The 12500-nt window shown below is 47.2% G+C and overlaps 1 protein-coding gene across 1 annotated transcript; it reads left to right on the forward strand.

The window, feature by feature from the left end:
* Positions 1-887: 887 nt before the first annotated feature.
* Positions 888-8198, forward strand: si:ch73-139j3.4 (CD82 antigen). The gene is made up of 8 exons (XM_062423024.1): positions 888-1056; positions 1852-1930; positions 2057-2169; positions 2422-2496; positions 3296-3391; positions 3471-3662; positions 3949-4032; positions 7560-8198. The coding sequence occupies exons 1-8, from the start codon at positions 991-993 to the stop codon at positions 7797-7799; spliced, it is 945 nt and encodes a 314-aa protein (XP_062279008.1). The 5' UTR covers positions 888-990; the 3' UTR covers positions 7800-8198.
* The last annotated feature ends 4302 nt before the right edge of the window (positions 8199-12500 follow it).

Genomic DNA, 12500 nt, shown 5'->3' on the forward strand with positions numbered 1-12500 from the left:
AAAGTTTCCCACGCTGAGCAAAGGTCCTTAAACGCCTCCCACAGGAGAACAGTGTTAATGAGCAGAGTGATGAACAGCTCCTCCTGCTGGTGGCGCCACTGTACTGCACCTCAGATCATATTGATCAGGTGGACTCAGTATTGATCCAATCAGATGTTTTTCTGTCTCTGATATATTTATATTTCATTAGATTCTTTCATTGTGTGATTCTTCTTGTTTTTTATTCTTTGTTATATTTTCCTGAATGATGTGAGTTTAGTTTAGTTGTTATTTGTGTTGTTTTGTCTCAGTCTGTCACTTCCTCTCCTCTCACAGAAGGTGGTTCAACCTGCGGCTCCTCACCTGTCCAAGGGCCCCAAACTGCTGCTTTATAAAATAATATATAATATATATTTATAGAATAGAAATACCTCCAGATACTATCTTATGCATTTATGTTTAAATCTAAAAAAATCATGTGTTTCCTGGTTCCTGCTGAGAAGGGGTGTGTGTGTGTGTGTGTGTGTGTGTGTGTGTGTGTGTGTGTGTGTGTGTGTGTGTGTGTTTCCATGGAGACGTGCAGTTTAATGTTTAGACACAATGAGGAAGTGAACTCTGATCTCAGGTGTTTTTCTCAGCCGGATAATCCTGAAGAACCTGCTGCACTGAACCAGGACCTGACTAGAACCAGGACCTGACTAGAACCAGGACCTGACTGGAACCAGGACCTGACTAGAACCAGGACCTGACTAGAACCAGGACCTGACTAGAACCAGGACCTGACTGGAACCAGGACCTGACTAGAACCAGGACCTGACTAGAACCAGTACCTGACTGGAACCAGGACCTGACTAGAACCAGGACCTGACTGGAACCAGGACCTGACTAGAACCAGGACCTGACTAGAACCAGGACCTGACTAGAACCAGGACCTGACTGGAACCAGGACCTGACTAGAACCAGGACCTGACTAGAACCAGGACCTGACTAGAACCAGGACAGGTTGCAGAGATGAAGCTGGAGGTGAAGATTCAGCTGCTGAGGTTCTGCTCTACAGTATTAAACTCCATCTTCATGGTGAGATTATTATATTTCTTTTTCTTTATATTTTTCTGGCATAGACTTTATTTGACAGTAGAGAGACAGACAGGACATCACAGGGGGGGGTTTGGGTTGGGGGGGGGCTGGAACCGGGCTCGGCTGCGTATGTGTCAAAGTCTCTTAACCTCTCGACCGCTTGCGAACCTAAACGTTCATATTTCACAGATGAGACTCTTCATCAGGAACCAGACAGGTTGAATCTGTGAGTAATGTCTGCTGGGTTAGGAATGGAGGACAGAGTCAATGTGCTGCTTCACTGACTGATCTGATCACACTGAGTCTGTTAGACATGTTTTAGATGTCGCTGTGATTCTGCTGCAGAGCTCAGAGAGAACCAGAATAACCCCTTAATATCAATCAATCAATCTTTATTTATAAAGCGCCAAATCACAACAAAGTCATCTCAAGGCTCTTTACACATAGAGCAGCAGGAGAAACTTTACCAGGAAGTAATAATATTTAATCTGATTATAAATATATTACTATTAATGATCCTTAGTTAACCAGACTTAAATGACTCATATTCTTTATATTTACATTTTCTCAATATTAATATTCTCCACGTTAGCAACCACCTTAGCAACCATCTTAGCAACCATCTTAGCAACCATCTTAACACTGAAGATTATAATATTAAATCTTTACTGCTTTGATTGTCCTCAAAAGACAAACTGTAATTATCTGTAACTGTAACCTCTGACGTGTGTGTGTGTGTGCGTGTGTGCGTGTGTGTGTGTGTGTGTGTGTGCGTGTGTGTGTGTGTGTGTGCAGGCTCTGGGTGTGAGTGTAGCCGGCTGTGCAGTCTGGATCCTGTTTGACAAAGGAAGCTTCCTGTCCGTCATCTCCTCAGGTAACATTGTTTAAAGGAACAATCCCACAGATTAGTCATGTGACCCCTGTGTGTTTATTTATGTGTGTGTGTGTGTGTGTGTGTGTGTGCGTGTGTGTGTGTGTGTGTGTGTGTGTATGTGTCCAGTGGAGATGAAGACAGTGGGAGCAGGGCTGTTGATGATTGGTGGAGTGGTGACGATGGTCAGTGTTTTGGGATGTTTAGGAGCTCAGAGTGAAAACAGATTCCTGCTGCTGATGGTGAGTCACCAACACCTGCACACCTGTAACACCTGTAACACCTGTAACAGCTGTAACACCTGTAACACCTGCAACACCTGCAACACCTGTAACACCTGTAACACCTGTTACAAACAAAAACACTGAAACAGACTAAACACTGTGTATCCATGACAACAGCAGCAGCTCCGCCTTTAAAGGAGAATCATCATTAATAAACATCCACCACATCGTTAAGATAAGCTTTAACTGACCTCTGCTCTTCCTCCTCAGTACATGGGCCTCCTCATCGTGCTGGTTCTGGGTCAGCTGTTCATCACACTGCTGCTGATCATCAACAGAGAGAAGGTGAGACATACTCATCATAATGCTGTAATGATTCCTCTGACCCGTGGCGTGCTGTGTAGAGCTCTCTAACCCGTGGCATGCTGTGTAGAGCTCTCTAACCCGTGATGTGTAGAGCTCTCTGACCCGTGACGTGCTGTGTAGAGCTCTCTGACCCGTGACGTGCTGTGTAGAGCTCTCTAACCCGTGATGTGTAGAGCTCTCTGACCCGTGACGTGCTGTGTAGAGCTCTCTAACCCGTTACGTGCTGTGTAGAGCTCTCTAACCCGTGGCGTGCTGTGTAGAGCTCTCTAACCCGTGATGTGTAGAGCTCTCTGACCCGTGACGTGCTGTGTAGAGCTCTCTGACCCGTGACGTGCTGTGTAGAGCTCTCTGACCCGTGGCATGCTGTGTAGAGCTCTCTAACCCGTGACGTGCTGTGTAGAGCTCTCTAACCCGTGACGTGCTGTATAGAGTTCTCTAACCCGTGGCGTGCTGTGTAGAGCTCTCTAACCCGTGACGTGCTGTGTAGAGCTCTCTGACCCGTGGCGTGCTGTGTAGAGCTCTCTAACCCGTGGCGTGCTGTGTAGTGCTCTCTAACCCGTGGCCTGCTGTGTAGAGCTCTCTAACCCGTGGCGTGCTGTGTAGAGCTCTCTAACCTGTGATGTGCTGTGTAGTGCTCTCTAACCCGTGGCGTGCTTTGTAGAGCTCTCTAACCCGTGGCGTGCTGTGTAGAGCTCTCTAACCCGTGGCCTGCTGTGTAGAGCTCTCTAACCCGTGGCGTGCTGTGTAGAGCTCTCTAACCCGTGGCGTTCTGTGACAGGTGGAGCAGAGTCTGGATGACGCGGTGCATCGGATCATCGTTGGGTACGGAGGCGGCGGCCGTGAGGACAGACTGATTGACAACGTGCAGCACCAAGTGAGTCTCACACTGGCTCATTAATTACTAATTGATTGATTTTGAACAGTTAATCAGATCATTATGGAACCGTTCTCAGGGGAGCTGCTGTGGCCGGACGGGTCAAGCTGATTGGCTGAACAACTCTGTCATCGAGAGTTTGAATCTGACCGATCCAGATGTTCTTCCGTGTTCCTGTTTTAAACATAATCAGCCGATATTCAACTCGTCCTGGTGCTCCGAGAACATCACCGAGCTGCAGTATGGACGAGGAAACATGTCATATCATGAGGTACACACACACACACACACACACACTCACACATACACACACACACACACACACACACACACACTCACACATACACACACACACACACACACTCACACATACACACACACACACACACACACACACACACTCACACATACACACACACACACACACACACACACACGTCAGAGGTTACAGTTACAGATAATTACAGTTTGTCTTTTGAGGACAATCAAAGCAGTAAAGATGTAATATTATGTGTGTGTGTGTGTGTGTGTGTGTGTGTGTGTGTGTGTTGCTGCAGGGCTGCAAAGAGAAGCTCAGTGATTGGCTGCAGGAGAACACTCTGACCATCATCAGCATGGACGTCAGCCTGGTTTTACTCCAGGTACCAAACAGCTGCTCTGCCTCTGCCACTCACACACCTCCCTCCTTTCCTTCCTCCCCCCTTCCTTCCTCCCTCCCTCCTTTCCTTCCTCCCTCCTTCCTTCCTTCCTTCCTTCCTTCCTCCCTCCTTCCTTCCTTCCCTTTCTGCCACTCACACACCTCCCTCCCTCCTTTCCTTCCTTCCTCCCTCCCTCCTTCCTCCCTCCCTCCTTTCCTTCCTTCCTTCTTCCCTCCCTCCCTCCCTCCCTCCCAGGTACCAAACAGCTGCTCTGCCTCTGCCACTGACACACCATGTTGCTGAATGTCATCAACCTCCCTCCTCCCTCCCTTCCTTCCTCCCTCCCTCCTTTCCTTCCTTCCTCCCTCCCTTCCTTCCTCCCTCCCTCCTTTCCTTCCTTCCTCCCTCCTTTCATTCCTTCCTCCCTCCCTCCTTCCTTCTTTCCTTTCTTCCTCCCTCCCTCCTTCCTTCTTTCCCTCCCTCCCTCCTTCCTCCCTCCCTCCTTTCCTTCCTTCCTCCCTCCCTCCTTCCTTCTTTCCTTCCCTCCCTCCCTCCCTCCTTTCCTTCCTTCCTTCTTCCTCCCTTCCTTCCTTGACTTGAGGACAACAGGAGGGTTATATGTCTATTCAGTGTCTGTATGTGTAAACAGGAAGTGACATCACTGCACAGTAGCCCGCTGTTAGTGACATCACTGCACAGTAGCCTGCTGTTAGTGACATCACTGCACAGTAGCCCGCTGTTAGTGACATCACTGCACAGTAGCCCGCTGTTAGTGACATCACTGCACAGTAGCCCGCTGTTAATGACATCACTGCACAGCAGCCTGCTGTTAGTGACATCACTGCAGGTCACAGTAGCCCGCTGTTAATGACATCACTGCACAGTAGCCCGCTGTTAGTGACATCACTGCACAGTAGCCTGCTGTTAGTGACATCACTGCACAGTAGCCCGCTGTTAGTGACATCACTGCACAGCAGCCTGCTGTTAGTGACATCACTGCACAGTAGCCTGCTGTTAGTGACATCACTGCACAGTAGCCTGCTGTTAGTGACATCACTGCACAGCAGCCTGCTGTTAGTGACATCACTGCAGGTCACAGTATCCCGCTGTTAGTGACATCACTGCACAGTATCCTGCTGTTAGTGACATCACTGCACAGTAGCCCGCTGTTAGTGACATCACTGCACAGTAGCCCGCTGTTAGTGACATCACTGCAGGTCACAGTAGCCCGCTGTTAGTGACATCACTGCACAGTAGCCCGCTGTTAGTGACATCACTGCACAGTAGCCTGCTGTTAGTGACATCACTGCACAGTAGCCCGCTGTTAGTGACATCACTGCACAGTAGCCCGCTGTTAGTGACATCACTGCACAGTAGCCCGCTGTTAGTGACATCACTGCACAGTAGCCCGCTGTTAGTGACATCACTGCACAGTAGCCCGCTGTTAGTGACATCACTGCACAGTAGCCTGCTGTTAGTGACATCACTGCACAGTAGCCCGCTGTTAGTGACATCACTGCACAGCAGCCCGCTGTTAGTGACATCACTGCACAGTAGCCCGCTGTTAGTGACATCACTGCACAGTAGCCCGCTGTTAGTGACATCACTGCACAGTAGCCTGCTGTTAGTGACATCACTGCACAGTAGCCTGCTGTTAGTGACATCACTGCAGGTCACAGTAGCCCGCTGTTAGTGACATCACTGCACAGTAGCCTGCTGTTAGTGACATCACTGCACAGTAGCCTGCTGTTAGTGACATCACTGCACAGTAGCCTGCTGTTAGTGACATCACTGCAGGTCACAGTAGCCCGCTGTTAGTGACATCACTGCACAGCAGCCTGCTGTTAGTGACATCACTGCACAGCAGCCCGCTGTTAGTGACATCACTGCACAGCAGCCTGCTGTTAGTGACATCACTGCACAGCAGCCCGCTGTTAGTGACATCACTGCACAGTAGCCCGCTGTTAGTGACATCACTGCACAGTAGCCCGCTGTTAATGACATCACTGCACAGTAGCCCGCTGTTAGTGACATCACTGCACAGTAGCCCGCTGTTAGTGACATCACTGCACAGCAGCCCGCTGTTAGTGACATCACTGCACAGTAGCCCGCTGTTAGTGACATCACTGCACAGTAGCTCGCTGTTAGTGACATCACTGCACAGTAGCCCGCTGTTAGTGACATCACTGCACAGTAGTCTGCTGTTAGTGACATCACTGCACAGCAGCCCGCTGTTAGTGACATCACTGCACAGCAGCCCGCTGTTAGTGACATCACTGCACAGTAGCCTGCTGTTAGTGACATCACTGCACAGTAGCCTGCTGTTAGTGACATCACTGCAGGTCACAGTAGCCCGCTGTTAGTGACATCACTGCACAGCAGCCTGCTGTTAGTGACATCACTGCACAGCAGCCCGCTGTTAGTGACATCACTGCACAGCAGCCTGCTGTTAGTGACATCACTGCACAGCAGCCCGCTGTTAGTGACATCACTGCACAGTAGCCCGCTGTTAGTGACATCACTGCACAGTAGCCCGCTGTTAATGACATCACTGCACAGTAGCCCGCTGTTAGTGACATCACTGCACAGTAGCCCGCTGTTAGTGACATCACTGCACAGCAGCCCGCTGTTAGTGACATCACTGCACAGTAGCCCGCTGTTAGTGACATCACTGCACAGTAGCTCGCTGTTAGTGACATCACTGCACAGTAGCCCGCTGTTAGTGACATCACTGCACAGTAGTCTGCTGTTAGTGACATCACTGCACAGCAGCCCGCTGTTAGTGACATCACTGCACAGCAGCCCGCTGTTAGTGACATCACTGCACAGTAGCCTGCTGTTAGTGACATCACTGCACAGTAGCCTGCTGTTAGTGACATCACTGCACAGTAGTCTGCTGTTAGTGACATCACTGCACAGCAGCCCGCTGTTAGTGACATCACTGCACAGTAGCCTGCTGTTAGTGACATCACTGCACAGTAGCCCGCTGTTAGTGACATCACTGCACAGTAGCCTGCTGTTAGTGACATCACTGCACAGTAGCCCGCTGTGAGTGACATAACTGCAGGTCACAGTAGCCCGCTGTTAGTGACATCACTGCACAGTAGCCCGCTGTGAGTGACATAACTGCAGGTCACAGTAGCCTGCTGTTAGTGACATCACTGCACAGTAGCCCGCTGTGAGTGACATAACTGCAGGTCACAGTAGCCTGCTGTTAGTGACATCACTGCACAGTAGCCCGCTGTTAGTGACATCACTGCACAGCAGCCCGCTGTTAGTGACATCACTGCAGGTCACAGTAGCCCGCTGTTAGTGACATCACTGCACAGTAGCCTGCTGTTAGTGACATCACTGCACAGTAGCCCGCTGTGAGTGACATAACTGCAGGTCACAGTAGCCTGCTGTTAGTGACATCACTGCACAGTAGCCCGCTGTTAGTGACATCACTGCACAGTATCCTGCTGTTAGTGACATCACTGTTATCTTCTGTGCTGTTTGGTTTCTTCTTTAATCAACTCTTCCGTCTGCAGGTGCTTCAGTTGGTTCTGGCCGTGTACCTGCACCGATCATTTGGCCAAAAAGCCTCTTTGAAAAGAACCAATCGGCTGGTCGATCCTGAGCCCGCCCAGGAAGCAGCCGGCCCCCCCGACGGCGAGCAGAACTACGCCTACATAGACCCTGAATATGATCACATGGACCCCAACCATCCAGCTCGTTACCATGACGACCTACATCACGGAGTACCCCCCCCACATGGCTTATCACCATGACGACCTACATCACAGAGTACCCCCCCCCCCCACATGGCTTATCACCATGACGACCTACATCACAGAGTACCCCCCCCCCCACATGGCCTATCACCATGACGACCAGATGTAGCAGGAAACAGCACAGATGTTTATTAGATGTTCTGTTCAAATCAGTTTGATCAAATGTTTGAAAAAGAGTCAGTTTATATGATCTCATCAATAACTCATCAATAACTAATCAATGTGTCATCAATATCTAATCAATAACTCATCAATAACTAATCAATAACTAATCAATGTCTCACAGGAATCGGTTGAAGTGAAAAATGCAAAAAACAAATTTTGACTGCAGTTTCTGAGAGAATTTAAAGTAATAAGATCAAGATCATGTAATCAATAAAAGAATCTAATATTTCAGTCTGTATTGATGAAGGTTTGAGTTGTTATGACTTAAAATTAAATTAAAATAAACAAGCAGCGCCTTGTTAGCTGAATGATAGACTTTATAACCTCATGCTCCTCCTGATGCCCATATAAGTAGAATCCATGTTTTTATTTTTCCCAGCATGCACCTGAAATGTTCAAGATGGCTCTGCTCAGATCCGATACTATTGGCCTCCGAGCAGCAGTCCACAAACCAATGGGTGACGTCACGGATGTTACGTCCATTATATAAACAGTCTATGGTTTAACAGCAATGAAGAATCTCAAGTGTTTTTGTTCTTTTTCATGAAAAACTTTATTTAGAAACTCTGAGAAGACAATTATAAATACAAGACAAATGAATACAGTCCACAGTCTGCTTCTGTGGAAACATTTAAAAGTTGATCTGAAGCTTCAGTCAAATCTTCATCTTCAGTGTTTTTAGTATAAAGTCTTTGTGTTACTATGGTTACAGCACAGCTCAACAGGAAACACTAAGACTGTAAATGTGTCAGATATCATTGATGTGAATAACTCACACTGATGAAGATCAATAGAAGCTGATCAGATGCTTTAAATCACCTTCATCACTTCAGTATGAACAGGAGGAAAACCTGACTGAAAATAACCATCTCATAGAAATATAGTAAGGAAGGAGAGGAGGAAGAGGAGGAGAGGAGGAAGAGGAGGAGAGGAGGAAGAGAAGGAGAGGAGGAAGAGGAGGAAGGGAAGGAAAGGAGGAGAGGAGGAAGAGGAGGAGAGGAGGAAGAGGAGGAGAGGAGGAAGAGAAGGAGAGGAGGAAGAGGAGGAGAGGAGGAAGAGAAGGAGAGGAGGAAGAGGAGGAAGAGGAGGAAGGAAAGGAGGAGAGGAGGAAGAGAAGGAGAGGAGGAAGAGGAGGAGGAGAGGAGGAAGAGAAGGAGAGGAGGGAGAGGAGGAGGAGGAGGAAGAGGAGGGAGAGGAGGAGGTTCAGTTAAACAGCAGCAGGATTCATGTATTTGGTATAAATGAACAGGAGGAAAGATCACAGAGAGGCTGATATGAACAGCTGGCTGCTGCTTCACTGGCTCAGTGCTGCCACCTGCTGGCTCCAGCACTGAAGACACTGGATGGATTTCCTCAGGGAGTTGAAGTTGGTGGAGGAGGAGGAGGAGGAGGAGGAGGAGGCGCATTCTGCAGAGCTCTGGTATGAACCCTGATGAGCAAAAACACAACAACAGTAATCTTTGAACCCGCTCTGAGACTGCAGGTGAAACTGTAAATCAGCCAATCAGAGAGCAGGAGCTCACCAGGTGTTGCAGCAGATCCTGGTTCAGCGTGAAGACTCGACACAAAGCGTCGGGACAGACGGATCCAAGCTGCTCTGCACACGACTGGTACTGAGACAGCCTGCTGGCCAGCGTGGAGCTCTGCACCCAAACACACCATGACATCACCATGACATCACCATGACATCACCAGGTAGTACTACTGTAGTACTGTCTGAGGTACTAGTACTTTACTGCAGTACAGTTAGAGGTACTAGTACTTTACTGTAGTACAGTTAGAGGTACTTGTACTGTACTGTAGTACAGTTAGAGGTACTAGTACTCTACTGTAGTACAGTTAGAGGTACTTGTACTTTACTGTAGTACTGTTAGAGGTACTTGTACTTTACTGTAGTACAGTTAGAGGTACTAGTACTTTACTGTAGTACAGTTAGAGGTACTTATACTTTACTGTAGTACAGTTAGAGGTACTTGTACTTTACTGTAGTACAGTTAGAGGTACTAGTACTTTACTGTAGTACTGTTTGAGGTACTAGTACTTTACTGTAGTACAGTTAGAGGTACTAGTACTTTACTGTAGTACAGTTAGAGGTACTTGTACTTTACTGTAGTACAGTTAGAGGTACTTATACTTTACTGTAGTACAGTTAGAGGTACTTGTACTTTACTGTAGTACAGTTAGAGGTACTAGTACTTTACTGTAGTACTGTTTGAGGTACTAGTACTTTACTGTAGTACAGTTAGAGGTACTAGTACTTTACTGTAGTACAGTTAGAGGTACTTGTACTTTACTGTAGTACAGTTAGAGGTACTTTTACTTTACTGTAGTACAGTTAGAGGTACTTGTACTTTACTGTAGTACAGTTAGAGGTACTTATACTGTACTGTAGTACAGTTAGAGGTACTTATACTGTACTGTAGTACAGTTAGAGGTACTAGTACTTTCTACTCCACTACATTTATTTGACAGCTTTATATTATGGATAATATAACAAGCTGCCAGTAGGCGCTCTAACAGCTGCAGTATGTGTGTGTGTGTGTGTGTGTGTGTGTGTGTGTGTGTGTGTGTGTTACCTGGGCCAGGTGAGCAGCGGTCTCGGTGCAGGGCAGCACCTCCAGGTCTTTGAGGAACGGCTGCAGACAAAGAAACGTTGATTAAAACCCCGTCTGGAGCCAACATGGCGGTTAAAACACAGTCTGGAGCCAACATGGCGGTTAAAACACCGTCTGGAGCCAACATGGCGGTTAAAACCCCGTCTGGAGCCAACATGGCCGTTTAAACACCGTCTGGAGCCAACATGGCGGTTAAAACACAGTCTGGAGCCAACATGGCCGTTTAAACACCGTCTGGAGCCAACATGGCGGTTAAAACACCGTCTGGAGCCAACATGGCGGTTAAAACACAGTCTGGAGCCAACATGGCCGTTTAAACACCGTCTGGAGCCAACATGGCCGTTTAAACACCCTCTGGAGCCAACATGGCGGTCAGTCTAAACTCAGTTTCTCACCGTCTCCTTCAGGATGCTGCTGTAGTTGTCTAGCGCCACCTGCAGGTCCTCGATGACGCTCTGGATCTCGGTGTGCGTGAAGTCCACAGGTAACGTCATCCCTGCACTAAGCTCCGCCCACAACGCCAGCAGCAGGTAGACAGACAGATGATGCACTGGCGGGAAAAAACCCTCCATGTAAATACATTTAAACACTGTAAAATGAATTCAGACATTTTCTTCTAAACACATTAAATAGGTCATAAATGTATTTCTAAAAAAGGTGTAAAAAGCATTTCAACCATTTAGATTTGAATTGTGGAGCTAGGATTAGCATAAACCCGCCCTGCTGCTGTAGAGGTATAAATACATTCAGCGCACACTACTACTACTACAGTCTACAGTTAGCCAGTTAGCTGAGCTAGCCGCCGAGCTAGCTGCCAAGTTAGCCGCCGAGCTAGCAGCAGAGTTAGCAGCAGAAAGCTCTCAGGCCTAGCGTCCATGTTTCTGGTAGAGGTGGTGACTTTGATTGACAGGTGACACTCGGTAGGGGGCGGGGCTTCAGCGGACTTGGCGGGAACGCCCACAGAGGTGATGACTTTGATTGACAGGTGACACTTGGTAGGGGGCGGGGCTTCAGCGGACTTGGCGGGAACGCCCACAGAGGTGATGACTTTGATTGACAGGTGACACTCGGTAGGGGGCGGGGCTTCAGCGGACTTGGCGGGAACGCCCACAGAGGTGATGACTTTGATTGACAGGTGACACTTGGTAGGGGGCGGGGCTTCAGCGGACTCAGCGGCCACTCGCACAGCGTTTAGGAGCAGAGAAATAGACTTTTACACAACTTTGAAGCCTAATTTCCAATATTTGGTGATTTTTTTAATCATTTAAATTTGGCAGGGTGGTTAACAACACACTTTACTGTGGTATGTCAAACTCAGAACACATATTTATTCTTACTTTACACGGACTTTAAAACCTCATAAACACACCTCTCATCCATAAACTCCATAAAAATACAATCTTTGCATTTTGTTTCACTTAAATCAAGAAATCTAGTTTTCATCCTGGAGTTTTATTTTTGTTTCTTCATTAAAACAGAAAATCTTGTTTTCAAAGTTGAATCAAAGAAAATAAACACTAAACTTTTTCTCCAATAAAAATTCTCCTGAGAAATAAATTAATAAAATGTGTCATTAAATTACACCTGGTTAGTTTTTAGTCATTTAAAAAAGGTTTTACATCTTCATCTTCATCATCACCATCATCACCATCACCATCATCATCTTCATCATCTTCATCATCACCACCATCATCATCATCTTCATCACCATCATCATCATCTTCATCACCATCATCATCTTCATCATCACCACCATCATCATCATCTTCATCACCATCATCATCACCATCATCATCATCATCTTCACCATCATCATCACCATCATCAGCATCTTCATCACCATCACCATCATCATCATCATCATAATAAACAATTACAATAATTATAATATAATAAAATAATAATAAAAACAATAAAT

The sequence above is a fragment of the Scomber scombrus genome, chromosome 7 (genome assembly GCF_963691925.1).
Source record: "Scomber scombrus chromosome 7, fScoSco1.1, whole genome shotgun sequence".
NCBI lineage: Eukaryota > Metazoa > Chordata > Actinopteri > Scombriformes > Scombridae > Scomber > Scomber scombrus.